This window comes from Xiphophorus maculatus, chromosome 2, assembly GCF_002775205.1.
Source record: "Xiphophorus maculatus strain JP 163 A chromosome 2, X_maculatus-5.0-male, whole genome shotgun sequence".
NCBI lineage: Eukaryota > Metazoa > Chordata > Actinopteri > Cyprinodontiformes > Poeciliidae > Xiphophorus > Xiphophorus maculatus.
In genome coordinates this window covers 6,172,291-6,194,501 of record NC_036444.1, presented here as the reverse complement: position 1 = coordinate 6,194,501, position 22,211 = coordinate 6,172,291, and the positions used below count along the sequence as shown (strand labels likewise).

The window sequence follows — 22,211 nt, the reverse complement described above, 5'->3', positions numbered from 1 at the left end:
CCAAACATCATAGTAAACAATTTTCGTTCATGTTTTGAGTGTAAGGCAGTTTGAGAAATTTGGTTATTTTAGCAGTGCAGAATAAAAATGTAACGTATTTCCTCTTACAAACCATCTTCAACAAGATTTTAACCCAAGAATCCTTCAGTTCCATCAATGTGAAAAACTTTCTTGATTCCTAATCTCGAGTTGAATGACTAACCAATTTTCTTGAGTACAGTTTAAATAAATTAAAATATATTCTAGTTTTAATTTTGATACTATGTAAATATTTTTCAGCACCTCTAAGAAGCTAACAAAGCCCAACCAGTCCGACCAATTTTTGGATATCAAAATACCTTTTGCAATTGTTTCGGTTTTATACACAACCAAGATATTTTTTATGTAAAAACTCAAAGCTGAAACATGATTATGCAACACAACTTTATTGAAACTTTTGAAGCAACATCAATTTACAAACAAGAATACGGGAGCTTGTTAAACAAAAAGTCTTCTTTCTTTGAACCAAAATGACAGAAAAGAACCGAAGAAGGGAAAGAAACTCCCATAATTTGGACCAGCAGTGGCAGGTGCATTTGTTAATAAAAAATATATATTTATATATAACTTATGGGATCTTTCAAGTTTACAGGACTGTTGGTACACACGGCTCGTGTGAACCAGTGATTGGGTTCACAGCTTACCTTGTGTTTTGAGCTTTAAATGATTTTTTAAATTTCCAGATATCAAAGCTCGCATCACTTTGATGGAAGAGACAGAAAGTAAAAATACCACTGATAAGGAACAAAGAAATCAGAGCAAACATGAGATGGGGAAATGCATTCATGAATTTTAAATGTTTCAGTGTGGTGCAAATTTTTCAGTCACAGTCATTTTAAAAGGCCATTTCAGGATCGAATTGCTTGAGTGCTGCTTCTCGAAACTCCTCTGGGTCCTTGGCCAGCTCCTCGCTTGTAGTTCTGTTGGTAACCGTCCTTGATCGGCGGCAAAGAATAGAGACATTTTAGGAACTTTTCTGACAGCACATTTTGTTTTCACAAAGTCAGCGGAGACTTAAAGCTTCTTTCATACCCTCTGAAAACTCCCATTTGGGTAATCGCGAGGTGTGTTGAACTGGGGCTGTCCATATCCGGAGTTGGGAGCGCTGGCGAAAGGAGGGCGATAAGCGTCATAACCACCTGAAAAAAATAACGATTTCCATTTAGCTCCAGATCACTGATGGAAAATCATAAGACGTGAATCTGTTTGGAACATTTCTCCAGTCAGGGAAGTATTTCTCACTATCTGTCAAGATATTTAGGTTTCAAAAGAGAGCTCAGCAGCTAATGGGGGACTGCATTTTTCATCTGAGTTTTCAACCTTCCCATCATTGAACAAGCTGAAAGCAGGCCTGCAATAATCCCTCGAATGATTTGATTAAAAATATCCTCAAGGTATAATCTCTTGCCTCAATTCTATTAATTCGTATGAATCTGTTGGGGGGGGGGGAATTATATTTTTAGTAGGGCTGAAGCAATGATTTGAATTAATAGTGATTCATTATTGAAATAATCAACTAATTTAGTCATTGATTAATCGTTAACTGGAGTATACAGACTCAAACAATGTCCATTTGCAAAAAAAACTAAATCTTACCAAGTATTTTTGGTCTAGTTTCTAGTGCAAATATCTTAGTAAACTTGAAATAAGACAAAACTAACTTACGATCAACTCTTTTAACAAGAAATAGGAGCTTGTTTTAAGTAATTAACTCCTTAATATTGATGAAAATGTGCTTGTTCCATTGGAAGATTAACTTATAGAAAGACACTTTTTCCATTTTATAAGTTAAATTATCTACCAGTAGAACAAAATTTGAAGCAGGTGAAACTAAAATGCCACCTGAGGAGTTCTGGGTAGTACAGACAAAGGTTATTTATATCTTAAATGCAAAATGTATATATTTTTGTATAATTTCAGATTAATCACAGCTCTGAGTGTGCTGTTCTTACAGCAAATGTTTTTTTTTTTTTCCAGAGTCTGTATACTTCAGTTAATCAACTGATTACTAAATTAGTTGACGATTATTTCAGTAGTCGATTAATCACAATCGTTTCAGCCCTGGTGCAGGTGAGCGCTGACCTCTGAACCCGTTGGAGGCGCCTCTGTAGCCGTTGATCAAGCCGCGGGCGTTTCTGGGCCCGCCGCGGCTCATGCCTCTGCTGTTGTAGAAGGACTGAGCCTGCCTGCCGAAGCCCGGGCCCTGCTGAGGAGGCTGCTGGTGGCCCCCGCTCTGGTCCTGGGCGTGGAAGGCACCGACTACTGGAGACGGGCATCGACAGAAACAAAGGTCACGCGGCCGTCGATAACATAAAGAATGTAAAACTACTAAAGTAATTACCCACCAGCCTGTAGCTGCTCAGACTGAATGTCTGTCTGCTCCACAGAATGCTGCGACTGGCTGCTGAAAGCCGGGTTGTAGCTGTTCTGGTACTGGTTGGCCTGGTTCAGGCCCTCGGGCTCATTGGCTGGCGGGACTGGGGCATTAAGGTTGAACACCTAACGGGTGTCAAGAAAATCCGAGCTCATCCCACTTCCCCATGCTGGAGATTTTAGTTTAACAGTAATAATAAATAAAGTTATCTTTAAAATGAATCACTCAAGTGATATCTAGGCCCAACAGTAGACTTAAGTGTCAATAAAATAAATCTGGTTGTGTGTGTTGTTTTTGTCTCATGCAAACTTTGCTTTAATTCTACTTTTTTCTATCTAATCATAAGAAATCATAGTCAGTCAGAAAGAGTCATTAAACAGGAAAAGCAGGTTTCCTGGAAAAAGAGGAAGTAAGTTCCAGCCTGCAGATTTATAAAAATAGCTGAGACTATTCCTTATTTTAAATCATGAAAGTTTAAAGAATGAAATCTAAACATTTTTGGATAATTTGATAAGATTCAAAGTAAAATACTTATATTAATATTGGTTTACTTGTAATAATACTTACACTTATATTTGTGGGAACACTTACAAGGAAAACAAGTAACTGTAACTTTAGTAGTAAATAATTAGAATCATGTATTATTCTTTTGGTTTCTTTTCAGAAAAACATCTGTAATAACTCACATTAGGATTATAATAAGGATAATTAATAAGTTATGGTTATAAAATCATAAATGAATGATAAATCAGAGAAGCTGAAGAAAATAAATGTGATATAAGTTATGGTTATAAAATTATAAATGAATGCTAAATCAGAGAAGCTAAAGAAAATAAATGTGATATAAATGTGATTTTGACATTGAACTTGAAATGGTGTAAAAGGTGTAACTGCAATTAAACATCACTGATATGTTGGAGGTAGAGAGTAGGTGAAAGGTGAAAGGCAAGGAACTAACAGGAGAGCAGAGATGATCAACGCCTTATTTAGAGAGTAGGTGAAAGGTTGTGCAGGCAATGGACATAGGAGGTTGAGCAACCCTGAGACATTAGCACAGACATCAGGAAATGTCTGTAAGACAGTGATGGATATGAGATCATCTGTCTAAGCAGTCAGAAACCCTATAAAAGGTGAGTGCAAAAGAGGAACCGTTCGTTGGATCCTCCGGGCAGCTTCGAGCCAAGAGATGGACAAAGAACTCTGCAGCTGAAGAAGAGCCGGGGCCACGGAGCCGAAGACTGTCCGGCCATGGGGACCAACCCGTCAGCCCCACAACCTGTGGCTTCGAATCGCACTTCTCTCATCGGCTGGGTTCAGACCCCAAAGACAAAGATGAAGACAAAGGCAAAGGCAAAGACAAAGAAGAAGAACTGGTGCCTTTTTTCTTGCCAGCACCAAGTCCTGTGTGACCTCACCATCCATGCGGAGAGGAGGCTCATCAGACCTACAGAGATTCCTGCCTTCATCGATCAACATCTTCCTCCTGCTGCAACACCTTCTTCATCATCAGACCTGCGGAGATCCTGGCCTTCATCGATCGGCGTCTTCCTCCTGCTGCAACACCTTCTTCATCATCAGACCTGCGGAGATCCTGGCCTTCATCGATCGGCGTCTTCCTCCTGCTGCAGCACCTTCTTCGTCGTCGTGCCAGGTCTGGGGTTCGAGGCGCCAGGCTCCGTCCGTCTCTCTCAAAGGTTTCCTTTTTTAGTTTTCAGTATCAGCAGTAGGGAAAGACAGACTAGATGATTGATTTTACTTATTTGATTATTTCTGCTACTGAATTAAGCTGTACTGACCCTTGCAAAAATGCCTTACTAATAAAATATTTAGCATAAAGAAAATCTAAAAGATGTTGTGGACATTTAGTTAATGAGTCACCTTAAAGTTCTTTGATGGTTGTAAAATAGCTGTGATGTTTGATTCTGGAGAGGAAAAAGTTTAAAATGTTTTTAAGTTGCTGGTAGCCCAAATTTAAAACGTCATCCTTGGGACTCGCCCGAGTCACTAAAACCTACCTGGTTCAATAACAAATGCAAGTTGTAAAATAAGAGAACGAGCGACCGTTAACAGGTGTGCTCTGTGAAACTAGTTGGCTGTAGGCTGCTCAGTCTGGCTAATTCACAGAGGGAAGAAGGGTGGGACACCTGGATGTAGGCCGTTAAAAATCAGGTGAATCGTTTCTCGAAACCAGCTTAAACAGAGTTTACTTCAGTTCTGGACAGGGTAAATCCCGGCAGATTTAGGAAACTCAATTAACCCGTTAGATGGAGAGCTGGTAGCACATCTCCCCTCTCAGAAGAGGAAGTACGAGAGTGAGAGAGTAGAGACAGAAAGGAGGGGGGGGGTGTTGCGCAACAACAAGTGGCGCCCAACGTGGGGCACGACTAACGAAGTAGGAGGGCCCTATGCCAAGTCAGTGAAAACAGATGTGAGACTCTGAATAGCTCACTTGGGTTACTAACTCTTAGGGAAAAGAGTTAGTGGTGACTGATAAGGCCATCAGTCACAACCCTCGCAGTAACTGTATAGCGTACAGGTGAGGGAAAGCTTCTACTGAGGATAGAATGACCGGATCCAGACAGTGAAGCTAGTAGCCAACATAGTCTAGACCCATCCCTGCTCAAGAGCGCAAAGAGAGGCTTTGGGGGATAGACAACTCGAACCGACGGAGAGACGGAGTGATGGATGATCACTTCGAGGAGGAAAATCTGGGGAAGAAACCGGAGGAAGCCGGCCGTCCAGATCGTTTGGAAAAGGAGGAGACCTCAACAGAACTGCATCAACTTTCTGCACAGCTACCCAGGGCACCCAGGACAGCGGATGGAAGGTTTGTTCATCAAGAGCACAGTCCCATGGGGTTCAGTCTGCATGGATGTAGCAGAGCCAATGGGGACAACAGGAAAGAGAGGTGAGAAGTACCTCTTGGTGCTGATGGACACAGTGACAACTGCTAGAAGAGCAGGTCTTCCCCTGCAGAGGAACTCCGTTCACGTCACAGAAAGCAGGGAGGCGAAGACACTTCTCCTTTTTGCTCAGAGAAGAAAAAGGGAAGTTGCAGCTCAAAGTGTCACTGAAAACAGGGCAGAGAGTTTGGATTAAAGCTCAAGATCGGCCTGCAGCTACGGGGATCAAGCTGAGATTCAACGCCCGAGTTTTTGTAAAGCAAGTACTGAACTTCAACACAGTACTACTGATGAAGAAAGGGGTCCATGAGGAAGCAGTGCTCAAGCCAGTTCTTAGCTACAGCGAACCAGAACATTACGAGAAGATGGCCAGAGAATTAAGCACCATGCCATCCTACAGTAGACTGGCCACTATTACGGGAAGGTTGCCGTTCAAAGAACAACTTCAAGGCTTTGGACTGGGAGGGCCGTGAAGAAATTGGATTATGCTAAAGAAGAACTCCTGTCACAACCTGATGGATTAAAATGGAAAAGGATCATGATTACGGATAAAGCGTCATGATGCTTATGCTTTTTGCTTTGCTCTGCTGAACAGCCAGAATTTTTTTTTTTTTGAGGCCTTCTGTCTCAGCCCATCTTCCCTTCCCTAAAGAATCATCTCACATCCTGAAGAACCGACAGTTCATCCAGCGAAAGTTCCTGTAGAAGAATCAGAACGATCCAAGTTTTCTTCGACATTCATCACCTCATGGGGGAAATCAAAACTCCAAGGAGGGGGTGTCAAGAGAAGTGGAGTTTTGATGACTACACTGAGCCCTCTGTGACAACTGAGGATGAAGAATCTGCATCTTCACATCCCAGACGAACCTCTTCTCTTTCCAGGGGATGAGGACGGCGAACTGCAGGAGGGTGATGGACTCCCAGCATGTGAAAGGTCTGACCTCGTGGAGGGGGTGTCAAGAAAATCCGAGCTCATCCCACTTCCCCATGCTGGAGATTTTAGTTTAACAGTAATAATAAATAAAGTTATCTTTAAAATGAATCACTCAAGTGATATCTAGGCCCAACAGTAGACTTAAGTGTCAATAAAATAAATCTGGTTGTGTGTGTTGTTTTTGTCTCATGCAAACTTTGCTTTAATTCTACTTTTTTCTATCTAATCATAAGAAATCATAGTCAGTCAGAAAGAGTCATTAAACAGGAAAAGCAGGTTTCCTGGAAAAAGAGGAAGTAAGTTCCAGCCTGCAGATTTATAAAAATAGCTGAGACTATTCCTTATTTTAAATCATGAAAGTTTAAAGAATGAAATCTAAACATTTTTGGATAATTTGATAAGATTCAAAGTAAAATACTTATATTAATATTGGTTTACTTGTAATAATACTTACACTTATATTTGTGGGAACACTTACAAGGAAAACAAGTAACTGTAACTTTAGTAGTAAATAATTAGAATCATGTATTATTCTTTTGGTTTCTTTTCAGAAAAACATCTGTAATAACTCACATTAGGATTATAATAAGGATAATTAATAAGTTATGGTTATAAAATCATAAATGAATGATAAATCAGAGAAGCTGAAGAAAATAAATGTGATATAAGTTATGGTTATAAAATTATAAATGAATGCTAAATCAGAGAAGCTAAAGAAAATAAATGTGATATAAATGTGATTTTGACATTGAACTTGAAATGGTGTAAAAAGGTGTAACTGCAATTAAACATCACTGATATGTTGGAGGTAGAGAGTAGGTGAAAGGTGAAAGGCAAGGAACTAACAGGAGAGCAGAGATGATCAACGCCTTATTTAGAGAGTAGGTGAAAGGTTGTGCAGGCAATGGACATAGGAGGTTGAGCAACCCTGAGACATTAGCACAGACATCAGGAAATGTCTGTAAGACAGTGATGGATATGAGATCATCTGTCTAAGCAGTCAGAAACCCTATAAAAGGTGAGTGCAAAAGAGGAACCGTTCGTTGGATCCTCCGGGCAGCTTCGAGCCAAGAGATGGACAAAGAACTCTGCAGCTGAAGAAGAGCCGGGGCCACGGAGCCGAAGACTGTCCGGCCATGGGGACCAACCCGTCAGCCCCACAACCTGTGGCTTCGAATCGCACTTCTCTCATCGGCTGGGTTCAGACCCCAAAGACAAAGATGAAGACAAAGGCAAAGGCAAAGACAAAGAAGAAGAACTGGTGCCTTTTTTCTTGCCAGCACCAAGTCCTGTGTGACCTCACCATCCATGCGGAGAGGAGGCTCATCAGACCTACAGAGATTCCTGCCTTCATCGATCAACATCTTCCTCCTGCTGCAACACCTTCTTCATCATCAGACCTGCGGAGATCCTGGCCTTCATCGATCGGCGTCTTCCTCCTGCTGCAACACCTTCTTCATCATCAGACCTGCGGAGATCCTGGCCTTCATCGATCGGCGTCTTCCTCCTGCTGCAGCACCTTCTTCGTCGTCGTGCCAGGTCTGGGGTTCGAGGCGCCAGGCTCCGTCCGTCTCTCTCAAAGGTTTCCTTTTTTAGTTTTCAGTATCAGCAGTAGGGAAAGACAGACTAGATGATTGATTTTACTTATTTGATTATTTCTGCTACTGAATTAAGCTGTACTGACCCTTGCAAAAATGCCTTACTAATAAAATATTTAGCATAAAGAAAATCTAAAAGATGTTGTGGACATTTAGTTAATGAGTCACCTTAAAGTTCTTTGATGGTTGTAAAATAGCTGTGATGTTTGATTCTGGAGAGGAAAAAGTTTAAAATGTTTTTAAGTTGCTGGTAGCCCAAATTTAAAACGTCATCCTTGGGACTCGCCCGAGTCACTAAAACCTACCTGGTTCAATAACAAATGCAAGTTGTAAAATAAGAGAACGAGCGACCGTTAACAGGTGTGCTCTGTGAAACTAGTTGGCTGTAGGCTGCTCAGTCTGGCTAATTCACAGAGGGAAGAAGGGTGGGACACCTGGATGTAGGCCGTTAAAAATCAGGTGAATCGTTTCTCGAAACCAGCTTAAACAGAGTTTACTTCAGTTCTGGACAGGGTAAATCCCGGCAGATTTAGGAAACTCAATTAACCCGTTAGATGGAGAGCTGGTAGCACATCTCCCCTCTCAGAAGAGGAAGTACGAGAGTGAGAGAGTAGAGACAGAAAGGAGGGGGGGGGTGTTGCGCAACAACACGGGACAAACAAAGGCCACATTGAGGTGAAGCCAAAACCAGAGGAAAGCTCACGGGTTCATTAGCTGTGATGTAAACCACGTTCTTCATTTACTGGATGTGTAAGAAACCCACAAATACAGCAGAGAGATACACAGAGCCAGCAGAAGCTTCATGTACATAAGAGGGACATTAATCCAGATTATATGTAATCTCTGATCACATTCCTGGATGGAGAAAATCATGGCATGAGAACAGTTAATGCTCCAATGCTCAGAAAACTGGCAGATACATTTTAGAATCAAACAACAATCAACTAACACTTAAAATTTAAAATCTTCATAAATCGTAATCCAGGCTCGACTTCTGGAAGCAAAATATTTCAAAAGCATTTTCTGACAACAAAAGAACTTTATGGCTACATCTTGAGAAACAGGAAACAGTTCATTACGCTGTTTCCTGCCAATAGAAAAAGGTCAAGCTGACATGTAAGGTAATTTTATTTATATACCACATTTTCAGCAACCAGGCAGTTCAAAGTGATTTACATGAATCAGAAGGTAATACAAACAAAACACAACCAGGAGAAAGACAAAAAGGCGAAAAGTATAAAACTAAATAATGGTGAAGTAAAAAACTAGATGTTGGTTCCAGTTGTTCTGGGTTGAGTTCTGGTTTGTATAAAGTTAAATGTTGATTCTCCATGTTTGATTCTTGTTCTGGGTTGCTAAGTAATAAACTAAAAGAAGTTTCTCCACATTTTGCTCTGATATTAAGCTAATGTGTTAAACTTATTGGCGACAGAAAAAAAGATGAAATACTGTCAAAGAAAGAAGTGAATGCAATCCACACACCAGTAATCTTATGTCTGTTGCCAAGGCAACAAGAGCTGTTTGTGAGCATAAAGTTCTTCAGGAAAGAAAATTATTTCTCAGTGGTTTTTACGTTTTATACGTTTGATGTTTGTAGTGTTAAAGCATTTAAGTTACACGACTTAATACTTTGACATTTACATTACTGTAGTGCAGTTACACCCTGAAAACCTTTGAGTGAATATTTGCTATAGGAAATTTGTGGTCATTTTTTACATTTCTGTTTTTAGGTTTAAAAGCAAAAAAAAAACAAAAAAAAAACATCAAACATTTACAAAAGAGGATTGATACATTTTCTTCTATGGGATATTTGTGGAAAATGATGTAAATGAAAAGAGCACTTAGTTTCCAAAAAAATGAGGAGGAAAAACTAATAAATATTGCTAATAGCTATGCCATTCTATAGTAGAAATTAAATGCAAAAAAGCTATTTTTGTGCATGGAAATTAGATGTTTAGCAAATACTTAAATTCTACATTTGTTATATCTAATTTCTTTTTTTAATTGTTTAATTCCTCTCTTTTGAAATTAATTTTTCAGAGCCATTATGGAAGCTCCAAAGAGCCACAGGTTGAAGACCTACAAGTCTTTTCTCTACAAAAGAGAATGGACTTATGTAATTACTCCATGGTTCCTTACAGCAAACAATTGTTGGGAGGAAAATGCCTTTGGATATCAGATTAACAATGGAGGACAGAACTAGAGCAGAAACAATGACCTCTATCTGAATGCTACGAGTTTTAGTGAATCAAACGACTGGGCTTGAGACAATTAGCTTTTAAATCCCTTAGTAGAGTGCTGGTTTTTTAGGTTTCCAAACTGCTGTGTTCTTCCGATGTCTTCTTCTAAAAATCGTTCTTTATGAATCAAATCTTACCGTCACTACTTTTGACTAAGGTGAACTAGTTGGAAACATACAGTTGTCACTTTTGGAGACTTTCCACTCATTTCCAAGCTGCCTTTTGCTCACTTTTATTTTTCTCTCAAACATTTTTAAGAGAATGACCAGAAATTATCCTGAGCTACAGACATGAACACCTTCTAAACTGATAAGGAATACTGCTCTCCTTGCAGCACCTGGATTTGTAAAACAAAACTGCTGCAACATGATGGGAAAATAAAGATAACGCTGCAGAAAAAAAGAAAAAAAAAAAAAAAACAGGCATCCATGTTTTCTCATCAAATGTGCACTCTGGTTTTTTGCTAAGTCTTAAAGTCGAATCTTTGGCTGCACTCAGGCCTCTGGTGAAAAGCTAATATGAGCCTCAGCAGCTACTGACATTATGTCATGCAGAACAATGCAGACAGACACACAAGAGAAGCATGAGTTTGCATTCAGTGGCTAAAGGCAGTATGAGACTGGTTTGACGTTGAGACAGAGAAACAGGAAGTATCATCACGGCCTTACTGTTTGCATTGACTGGAATGGAGCTGCATTGACATTGATGCCACTGCTGTGAGGAGCTTTGGAAACAGGCTGAAAGACCTGCGTCTGAGAGGCAGGAGGGAGAGCTGTGGAGGGGGGAGGCTGTTCTGACGACAATGACATGGAGGTCTGTTGCAGAGAGAGACACAACACACATTACATTTAGGGTTGGGATGGATATGTAAGCTGCTGAAAGGCTGAGGCTGGAGTTTTAGGGCAGATTAGAGTTTTTTTTGTTGTTGCTGCAAATGAGATTTTCACTTCATAAATTATTAGTAAGACACAGATATTTTCCTTCTGTAAATTGTTTTTGCTAAAAAGCAACAAGTGAAAATGGATACCAGAGTGGTCAGACGTTCTCTTGAAGGCAGAAAATTTGTTTCAACACTTTCTGCTTGTCAGGGTCATCAGATAAGGACAAAACTATTCTAACCACAAGCTCCGCCATGACCATTTATTGATTATTGATATATTAGTCCATTATCTGCATCTTAAGACACTTTCCTGACAATGGTTTGCTAGAAATGGTTACAAGGTTCGTTCACTTTTCCCCCACAGTAAAATTCAAAAATTCAGGAAAGTTTTCAAACTATTCCAGCTCCAGACTCTGGAGATGAAACAATACGAACTAAAGAAGCTTTGAAGAAGAGCTTCAATTCACCGTTTTATTAAAACATTTATGACTATTGTTAATAGCATCTTTTGATAGTATTCTACAGTACTGACAAGGTAAACTAAAATAAGACAAAATTTTATGTTTCGAAATGTTTCTCTTACACACTCCCTATGCAACCAACTGGTCTGAAAAAGGTACAAAAAATCTCATCAAGTTTCCTGCCATTCAACAAAAATAATTCTGGTATTTCTAACTGACCTAAAACAAGAGAAATTTTATCTGATTTAACTTCAGACAGTGAGAAAAAATGTGAGAACCAAAACATGTTTTTCCAAAGTATAGGCTTCTAATCAAACGTTGGACTGCATTCCTGTTAGATGCAATCTAACGTTTGCATCCAACAAACAATGCAATCTTGTTAGATTTTAGTAGATTTTTTTAAGGGTATCAGAGTAAAATGGGCTTAAATGTTCATGCACACTGAATTTGATAAGAAAAATCTTGAAGCCAAGCATTGTTGTCACTTCACTGCTCTACCACATGCACTGGTTTGTGTTTTTTTTTTTACTCCACCCAAATAAAATACCCCCACATTTGTTACTAGAAGTTCAAAGGGTCTGAATCCTTTACCAATCTTAAAAATTAATAAATAACTTGATAATTCCCGTGGGACTGATTGACGCCAGAGAAAAGCTGCTTCACCTGGATTGGGTCGATTGGTTCTGTTGAGGGTCGAGAATCTGGTGTGTGAGAGGTCTGGTACAACGGCGGCGGTGTCGGTGAGACGATGGGGACCTGAAGACAACACAGCCGTTTGATATTGCCATCACTATGGCAACCTGCATGGTGCTGATGGGTAAATACTCACTTGTGTGGGCTCAGGCTGTACAGAAACAGAAGTGGGTTGCGTTGGCCGGGACTCAGGGTGACCTGCAACAGTCGCACTTTAATCAGACGCAACCGGATTTCCCCCGTTAAACCACAACACGGCATTTAATCGGGTCAAACGTACTTGGAGGACAAACCATCTGCGGTACGTCCAAAGGCTGAGCAGGTTTCATCGGCTGTGCTGACACGATGGCGGGATCGATGGGCTGTCCGTCAAACTCCAACATGGAGTCCTGAGAGCAGAAAAACTTAATAACATACGACAACGAGATGACACAGCAGCAGCGTTTCCATCGACCACTTAACTGAGCAATTTCACATTTAGAAAATAAATTTTATTAATGGAGAAACGGCAATTTAAAAAATAAAATAAAAAAAAAATCGCTTTCACCAAAAGGATGAGGTGGGTTTTTCTGGCCGTATTGAAATTGGTTTCTCAAAACTGCAATGGAAACTCGAGTCACATGATCAACAACTGGATGTTACCACTGACAAAAACCATGAAGAACAACAGGAAGTAGTTAGAGGATGACGACACAGGACGTTTTCTATAATTGAACACACGTATGCACGTGTGACTTCAATGTAGGTTGTTATGTAATGGAATCAAATTAAAACATTCTTTGATCCCAAAGGGAAATTAAATGTTGTAATGGCGCGTTTTCTAGCATTATGCATGGCAAAAACGTTTCCAACGCTCCAAATTTTACTTGATAATAAATTGTCGAGGGCGCATCAGAATCATTCAAGCTGTTGTTTTCCACTGCTGGCCTATTTGTTGGACGCGTCAAATGCTCCATATCGCGGCGCGCTAGACATGCAAAACAAGCCTCAACAAGCCCTCGACATGCCTCCACATAGACTTTGTAGAATTTGAATTAATGAGTAAAGGTGCGTTCACACATCTGGTTTACATTCAAAGAGTTATTACAGGTAGTGATGGCTGTTGGCAGTTAAGATCTCTTGTAGCGGACAGTGTTACAGGGAATCTGGAGAAGCCTCTGACTGAAGACGCTCTGCCTTCCCCAAAACAGTCATGAAATTAATCATGAACAGTAATTCAAGGAAAAGCTATTTCCCTACAAAGGCAGTGAGAAAAAAATCTCAATGAAAGCACAGAGCTACTCCAACGTCCTGCCACCCTGAGTGGCGCAATTCTAAAATAAATTGTGTTTCTTTGACATTAGCGAAATATTGACAACGTTTTGCGTGTGTTTAATGGAAACGCAGCTACTGTTGCACAGCGACCCGACCTCACCTGCATGAAGTTGTACGTTCCCTGCATCTGTGCCATCAGGTCCTGCACCACCTGCTTGCGGACCATGGGGTCAGTCGGGGGAACGGGAGATGCGAGGTTCATGGGATGGGTCTCCAGAGCAACAGGTGGAGCTGTCGGCTGTACGGGTTGCTGCTGCTGCAAGGCACTGACAGCCTGAAAGAGTGATTAAAAGTTTCATTAGCAAAAGCCGTTCTGAATTCACATCCTTTGAGTGTTTCATAGCCGAGGGATTTTACTCCAGACTCACAGCTTAGTTGGTGTAAAAGAAAACAGCAGTAATTAAAAAAATAATCTGTCCTCAATAGCCTGTAAGATTATAAATAAACATCCCTAAATATGTGTTGCACAACACAACAGTATAAAAATGTGTTATTTTTCATCCAGGTTGTTTAATTCTCACACTGTAACACACAAGTTCTGAGCTTCTTTTTCTCAGTAAATAAACTTTAAAATAATCCAAACAGAGAAATATATTTCAACGGGCAATATCAATTTTACCAATTCATCAACCTGCTGAAGGCCCACCATCTTGTTTAAGTTTTAAAACTTTTAATTATCTGGGCTTTAAAATTCAGGTGAACTCACAAAAAGGATGGTTGAAATAAAAAACAGTTTTTTACAATATTTTATGTTATTTGTAATTTCTTTTTGAGAAAAGAAAGCAAGAAATAAAAATTTGGTCTGAAAAAACTTGAGATTTTATTTATAGACACTTGACGAAGTTTGGCTACATCGAGGCTCACTGCAGGCAAAAAAAAAAAGGACCTCCGGAGCGGCTAGACAGCAGGTAAAGCAGAGCACAGCTACCAATACTCACCTGGAAGAGCATCACGGTCAGAAAACTAAACAAATAACCTGAAAAATAATTTAAGTCTTTCAGCTGGCGGTGTAAGACGCTGGTTCTGCTCTCGCTGTTGGACCTTCGCTACGCGCTACTGGTAGTAATATTTCACAGATGTAGCTTCGCTTCTGCTACACCCACAGTGAACTCTCACACCGAACGTCTGCTTAAAGCTGCAGCGTGTGACTTAAACAAAAAAATATTTTACATATGCATTAAAACTTTTGCTATGTAAAAACATGAGATAATCTCTGAAGAAAAAAAAAAAAATCAATTTCCTCTGCCTCCTCCCTGTGTTCTGCATAATTACTCCGCTCAGTCACAACCAGCCAATCAGAACCAGCATTAATCAGCTAGCCAAACTCTCAGGAAGTTTTAATTCAGTAACTCAGGACTGTATATTTTGATGCAACCTGCATTTGACTCTAAATGAATATTTCTTTTTTCTTGACATTATTTGATATAGGCAGTGTTGTGACATTTATTTGACTTGTGCATAATTTATGGTACTGAGAGCCTTACTGTTAAAAATTGTACTGATTGAAAGTTTTTCAGTTGTCCTTTTGACTGAATAGCTGTATTGTGCCTGCAAATATTTTGTAATTTATGTCTAAATTAGGTGAATTTATTGACAGATCATTTTCCCATTTTGTCAGATCACATAGCAGCATTTATACCTAAAGCGAAAAATTAACAGCCAATCCAGGTAATCGGCAGAGATCGGCCTCATGGGTGATTGGTATCGGAATCGGCAGCAAAGACCTGATCGGAGCATCCCTAGCATTCAGTATTAGCATAATATAACTAGGTCTGTTAAAGTGAACAATAGATCAATTAATTACATGATAAATTAAAAGAAACTCAATAATTTTCATTTGCATAATTTATCGTTTTGCTCTTTTTACCAAAAACTGAATGATAAAAGTCGTCATTCTGCTGCTTTGGTCTCAACCAGACCTTTTTTTGAAAGAAAATTTTTACAGGCACTTCATAATTCATTTTATTTGTCGTTTCTGTTGTTTTTTTATTTATGTTGGATATTTAAAATGTATTCCAGTTCCAATGTTTAAATGTTCATTAAAATTTAAAGATAATTGATTCTTGACACTGCCATTATTACTATTATATAAATTGAAAACAATATTATCGTTTATCACAATAACTTCTGGGACAATTTATCCTCCAGCAAAATTAGTTTTTGTGACAGACCTAAATATAACTTGTTAATGCTCATCTACAAAACACACTTTGCTTCACATCTATCATTTTAATCAATTTTCCACAAATTATTTTTTACTAAACATCAGCTGTAAAAAATAAAGCGGGTCTGCTACACACCTCGGGTTCCCTGGTCCACTCATCCGCCTGCTCCTTTTCACTGCCACTGTACGAACTGTCTGGAATGAACTGTCTGTTTATGAACTGAAACAAAAAAAAAAAACAAATAAAAATGTTTGAAAAGCATAAATAAAATAAAAACCCAGTAAAGATTTTTTTTTTTGCTATTCTCACTTCTGTGGTTTCCACTGTGAGTACCTCCGTGAATTCCTCCGCGACTTCAGTTTCTGTCAAGTTAACGGAGGACGGTGAGCAGATTTAACTACTGGATGACTTGATTCTGAAAAATAATTTTTAAGAACTCGCTACCTGGATCAACTGTCTGCTCTTCTGCCTCTGATGACTCGGCGACTGGTGCCACTGCTGCCGCCACAGCTGCCGGCTCTTCCTCCTCCTCTTCCTCACACACTCCGTTTTGGTGAGATGCAATCCGGTCAAAGTATCCGCTCAGCAGAACCTGGTCCAATATGTCTTTCAGTGCCTTGTCTAGAACAGGATTAGCAGGGTCAGCAATTAGAATTAAGATTAGTAGCAAACAAAGTTGCAAAAATGATTTCATTTACATATAAATCTGGATTTTGACTGAAGTTTTTGGTGTAAGCTGTGTATATTTTTTTTTTACTGCTGTTAAATATCAAAAATATTAAATTTTTAATTGTCATCTTAGAAAAATGACAATTTTTAATGCACTTTAATGCATATGTACACAATTCGATAATATATTTTAAACCTTGTGAAGAAAGTAGGCATGACCAGCTACTAATTGATATGTTTTCTAAAACTTTAAAAAGTTACAGAGGTTTTCTTCCATTACTGGAGTTCAACTCCTGTCACTGGTTGGTTGATTTTTATGGAGTTTTTTAAATGTCCAGTTTGTCAATGATGAACATGAATTTAGACTCTGAAAGGTTTCGCTGCAAACCACAGCAGCACAAGCGCCATGCATTAGCTTCTAGAGAGAAAATACAGGAACAACTGATGAGCTGATGATCGATTGGTTCATTTCCCTCTGAATTAGTGTTAAATGTTTATAAACATGACTTCATAAAAATGCTACTAGGGGGGAAATTACGCATTTACAGCTGAGCATTTCCTCTCCTACTTTGATGATTTATCTTTGGTGAGACGCTCCAAATATCTGCGGTCAGAAAAACTCCGAGCCATCACCCTAATCTTAGCTGCCTCCACAGATTCTCTAAAATATTCAACTCTGGGGGGATTCAGTCATTTCAAAATCACTAACATTACTTCTGGACCAAAGAAAACAAAGACCAATTTAAACCTAAGTGTGCCAAGAATGCGATTATATTTGGTCTTAACTTTATATTACTTACTAAACTAATTTAAAGAAGCAGTATTATGTATTTTCCAACCATATAATGTCATGTTATACCACAACCAAGTAACTATTTTACCTTCAGTTGTTATAAAAATGTGATATATATCAAATGTGACTTAAAAAAAATCAACGTTGTAATTTAGCACCCTGAAATTTGGGCCTCTGTCTCTTTAAAAAACTCCTGCTTTCTCCGAAACCACGTCATCACAACATGGCTCCTCTATTAACCCTTTAACAACATTTTTACCAGTGTTGCACTGAGAAGTAGCTCCTCCTACAATGAGCTCAGAGATGCACAGTTCCACCAGATGTTTGCTAATTGATGCTGGCTAGTCTGAAGGAGTTGAGTGTGGGAGCCACAGCGAATAACACTGTAACATGACATACAGCTCAAAAAGTATATTTTAAATGCTACTGCCCCTTTTAAAAAAAAACGGTATTACTTAGCACCATAAAAGAAAACTAAGCAAATAAAAAGGAGAATCATTTGGCTACCAAGCGTAACAGCGAGTCTTGGGACAAATCACAGCCTTAAAAACAAACAGAATTATTTCAAATGTAAAACCTTGACCAAAGACTTACCCTAACCCTGTGACATTTTTACACTTTAACGAGTTATTTCCTTTGCTTTGTGGCTCTTCATGCAAAGCAATCGCCTCTGTAATTTGACCCCTACGTCTCCAAATGACCCCTCAATGAGGCGAAAGGGATTGCCTGCAGTGAACTGGGTCACCGTCGTCCCAGCAGAACTCCAGAGACCGGACCAGGGGAACCGCAGGCGACAGGGCCCCTGGCACCATGCCCTGCTGCTGAGTCAGGATCAGCCTGCAGCCCCCGGAGCAGAATGCAGCAGCACCAAACCCGGGACCAAACCGCTGAGCGCGCAGGACGTACACATCCGCTAAACCTGATCACTTCAGTCCAGTCACTGCACACAAAGTGTTTTAACCAAAAACTCGCTCATGGATGCAGAAACTTTTAAACCAGCTACTTTCAGACGTCTGAAACTGCTCACTTGCAGTCGGCTACAACATAGTGAAAACTGTCATGACGACGGTTGAATCAGCAGCCATCTGAGGAAATAAAATGTCCTGCCAACTATTAGCACCAGCTGGACATCGAATTGCATCTACATTCATTAACAAAAGCAGTTTTGTCCATGTTTTCTAAAATAAATGCCAAAAAATTTAATTAATAAAAACACGATATTTGGTCAGCTTTACTTCATTATAATAAATGCATAAAGTTGAATGTACAGTTGGGATTTTTCAGCTGCATTTCCAACACAAAGCTTATCTGTAAATATTTTTCTGCAATGTACTTTTTGTATTATTCAAAGACAATTAAAACGTAAATCTAGAACATGTTAATATTCCATCAGCATTGGCCCAGACGCACAAAGGGACATCTTTAAATTTACAGCCCCAATTTGTACTGTAAAAATTATTTTATATATTTAGTCAGGAGACGGTAACGGAAGGCACAATTTATATAAAGATTATAAAACCAAGTCTGTCGGAATAAGCAATTATTGGCAGATAAATTAAAATGAGCTTGATAATTTAATTTGTGTGTGGTTTTTATTTCTTTTTGATTTACTGTTTTATTTTGGATATTTAAAATTTTTCACAGTCCCTTTACAAGATTTTGAGTGCACAAACTTACTTTATTATGCCGTTATCAATATATTACTTGAAAATAATCTCAAAACAATGTTAATGTTTATCGCAGTAATTTGTTATTTTGTCAAGAAAGACAAATCTGATCCAAACTTACATGTAGTTCCAACCACAGCCTTGTCCCTCCCTTCAAGCAGGTCCCAAAGGTGCACAGATGCTTCTTCGTACTGGTCAATCAACCTGCGAGCATCAAAACTAACAGTCAGAATCTCTATGTTAAATATAAAAAATAAAAATCTTTTTGAATCTTGGTGTCTTCCACCAACCTCACGCTCTGATCCCGTTCTGGTCCCACCAACTTATAGAACTCATCAAACGTGGAAAGGTCTCCGTCGGTGAGGAGCGGCGAGCCTCCCACGCCCTGCTTCAGGTCCTGCCGCACCGCTTCGTCTCCCAGCCGGTCAAGGACAAACTGCAGCTCAAGGACGTTCTTGAGCCGCCGTTGCTCTGCCTCCTCTCGCTGCAGCTGCTCCCGCCGTGCAGACTTCTTCACCACCTTCTGGAGCTGAGGATGAGGAGGATCAGTTAGGAAAAAACTGGAATGGACACAACTCTGACAGAAGAAAAGATAATAAACATTCTTACATCTTGTCCCAATGTAATAAATGTCTTGTGTAACTCCCTGGCAAATTCCAAGTTGTGCATGACTTCTTGGTACTTGGAGAGAGCCTCCTAAGAACGTCAAAGAGAAACAAAAGGTTAAAAATGAGAAATGATTGTACAAATACTAAAACAATTAGAGAATGTTATCCTTCTGTGTACATACTAGCTGGTCCTGGTTGAGACCTTCTCCTTTGTTCTTCCTGACTTTATAGTCATCCAGTTTGCTCTGCAATGACAAACCAACAACACAGCAGATGAAGTAGTAATAAACTTAATGCAAATGATGCTTTTTGTTCTGGATCATTCAAAATTTAAAAAGGATTATAAACTGTTTAAAGCCCTTAGAAACATTTAGTTTTATACTTCTAAATCTAATTTCTTGCTCTGAAAACTCTTCAGACCAAGAGTTTTCACTCTTCAGAGCAAGACCTAGAGAAACTCCTATTAGTTTATAAATTGTGGAGGATTTTAGGATCAAAACACAATAAAGACTTGTTATTGTTGCATCAACCTTCCAACCACTCAGGCCTCCTGTTTCAACTCTACTCATCAACCCAGAACAAGAACTAAACACGGAGAACCAACATTTAGTTTTCTACTTCATGACAAATGGAACATTTTAAGGTGCAGTTTTTCTTTTACTATTGTTGTTTTTCTTCTAATTCATATAAAGCACTCTGAACTGCCTTGCCGCTGAAAAAGAGCTATATAAATAAAATTTCTTCTTCTTACCTTCTTCTTCTCCATGTTGCGGACCTTCTTGTCGATGACGCCCAGCACTTGCTTCAAGACCTCGGACTGGCCACAGCCGCCCATCGACCCTGGAGCGGATCCCACCTCTGGACTGGCGGATTGCACGGTCCTGTTTGCATTCATTGCTGAGGGCATCTAGAAATACGAAGAGAAAATACAACATGTGACAATGATAACAAAACATTTCACTCACAGAATGTGTCTCATCTGTATCAGCAAATGTCTGGGGAGACAAAATCAACTTGAGCTGTTGTGAGATTCTCACAGAATAATAAGTACAATATAAATATTCACTGAATTTACATAAAAAAGGCACAAAAGTAAAACTATGTTTTCTACCACTACCAAAATACAATAGAATATTGATTAGTTTTACTGGTCCTGTAAACTAAATATTGAATAAATGAAAATAAATGTTCTTATTGTGGAGAATTTTATAACCTTTTACCATTTTATAGAGCTACAAGTAGAATAAGCTAATATTAGCCAATTAGTGGAGCTATCTGCTCAGGTAGCAGCCACAGAGCTTGTGAGTTCCCAACCATTGTCTTCAATTCTCATGGTAACAAATAATTTTGTTCACTTTCAGGGGTAAAAAGAAAGATCAGATCAATGTCAGAGAAAAAAGATTTGAGGCATAAATTAGGACAATTAGGAGATGTTTTTAATGTGCTCTATAAATCAACTTTGACAGCTAGAAAATGCCTCATTGTTAACCTCTTCTATGAAAGCAGCATCATTTTAAAACATGCTTTACCTTCTATGTTATTACTGCTACTATTTCTCAGACTAATTTTATAAAGGCAGAGAAAGCATGTCGAACATTTCATTAAAATTGCATTAAACTACAGAAGCTGTATAACAGTGTGGTTTTGTGAATGTAATATTTTAAATCTTACATTTTAAATACCAGAAACAGGCATAAACTCAGTTTATAGCATAAACGGAGGGATTTGGCTGCTAAGCTTTTATTGTAAACTCCAGTTTGCCAATAATTGACAAAGTAACTAACTGATCTGCATTTTCTAATAAAACATGGGGACAAAAAGAAACTTTAGCTTATTGTCGGTGCAGGTGATTTTTCAGTTGTGACATCAGTACTGTACAGATCAGGTAGGTTGGTGACTCAGGTTTAAATACCAGAACAGTTTCATGACTGGATGACATTTCAAACGTTAGCCTGAACCCTGAGTCCTTCTTACATAAACAAGAGATCAAGCAGATACTTAACAATGAGAACATAATGCACGTTTTCCACTTGATTTGAAGTGTCAATAATGTAAAAAAATAAATAAATAAAATTCAAATCAACATAATACACTATTTACTAACCATCTCTGTTGCTTCTCTATTTGTATTGTACCCCGATAACACGATTCTGTTCGAACATTTTAAAGGAAATTGATTTGTCCAGATTGTACGTTTATGCAGATGGTGCTAAACTATGCTTTTAAAGCAGCACCTTAAGAGGAACATTGCTTCCGAAAGTAACTGTTATAGGACTTGACGATTCAATCGAGGAAAAGCGACCATACATGTTAAGCATTAGCTTAGATGTATGGAATATATACTTTCGTAACACAGGAACTGTTCCTGTTAATCAGACGATATCTGTAGCAACCTGGTAACTTTCGTTTCAACGGTTTGGTATGTACAGACGTCTGGAAATTACACAATAACATGGTATAAACGGATAATTCCGTCAAAGAGCGCCGTAATTCTCTCAGCAGCGCGGTCAAGCCGTCTGCTTTTGCCTCGTTTCGGTAAAAAAATGGCCCTGGCCGCACCACCGTTAGCACACACCGAAGACTTAGCATTAGCTCGCCTGGCTGATGTTAACACCAACGCGTGTTGACCACCAGCTGGTCGGGAACCTCTTTTCCTCGACAGCCCCACTCCTGATTCACCCACCTTGTTGTTATATATCCTCGGGGAAGCTTGATAGCTTAATTTAGGTAAAAGGCCAAGTTGTTGTTATTGTTGTTGTTGTGTTGCTTTTTAATTTTCTGTTTCACTCTAATGTGGGATCCGCCCGGCCGGCCTCACCGACAACTGAGACGGTTAGAAAGGAGGAGAAACTCTTTATAAAGACCGAGGTTCC

General features: G+C 39.2%; 1 protein-coding gene across 3 annotated transcripts; it reads right to left on the bottom strand.

The window, feature by feature from the left end:
• Window positions 1-409: 409 nt before the first annotated feature.
• caprin1 (cell cycle associated protein 1) lies at window positions 410-22,166 on the bottom strand. 3 transcript variants are annotated; one of them, XM_023350375.1, is made up of 18 exons: window positions 22,022-22,166; window positions 20,090-20,245; window positions 19,521-19,583; window positions 19,340-19,426; window positions 19,021-19,259; window positions 18,852-18,934; window positions 16,046-16,222; window positions 15,911-15,963; window positions 15,737-15,820; window positions 13,537-13,710; window positions 12,403-12,511; window positions 12,259-12,320; window positions 12,093-12,185; window positions 10,757-10,903; window positions 2,385-2,538; window positions 2,122-2,301; window positions 1,072-1,178; window positions 410-974 (listed from the first exon to the last, which is right to left on the bottom strand). In XM_023350375.1, exons 2-18 carry the CDS (start codon window positions 20,243-20,245, stop codon window positions 888-890), a joined length of 2,055 nt encoding a protein of 684 aa, XP_023206143.1. In that variant the 5' UTR covers window positions 22,022-22,166; the 3' UTR covers window positions 410-887. The 3 variants fall into 3 exon arrangements, with proteins under 3 accessions (XP_023206143.1, XP_023206147.1, XP_023206152.1); XM_023350379.1 differs by having other exon boundaries at window positions 2,122-2,298; XM_023350384.1 differs by lacking the exon at window positions 10,757-10,903.
• Window positions 22,167-22,211: the final 45 nt, after the last annotated feature.

Excerpts from the sequence above, each read along its gene's own strand:
- caprin1 (XM_023350375.1), bottom strand. The coding sequence starts at position 20,245 with ATGCCCTCAGCAATGAATGCAAACAGGACCGTGCAATCCGCCAGTCCA. Across the intron at positions 12,186-12,258 it reads TACAGCCTGAGCCCACACAA|GTCCCCATCGTCTCACCGAC; the intron begins GTGAGTATTTAC and ends TGTTGTCTTCAG. Across the intron at positions 2,539-10,756 it reads CATTCCAGTCAATGCAAACA|GTGTTCAACCTTAATGCCCC; the intron begins GTAAGGCCGTGA and ends GACACCCGTTAG.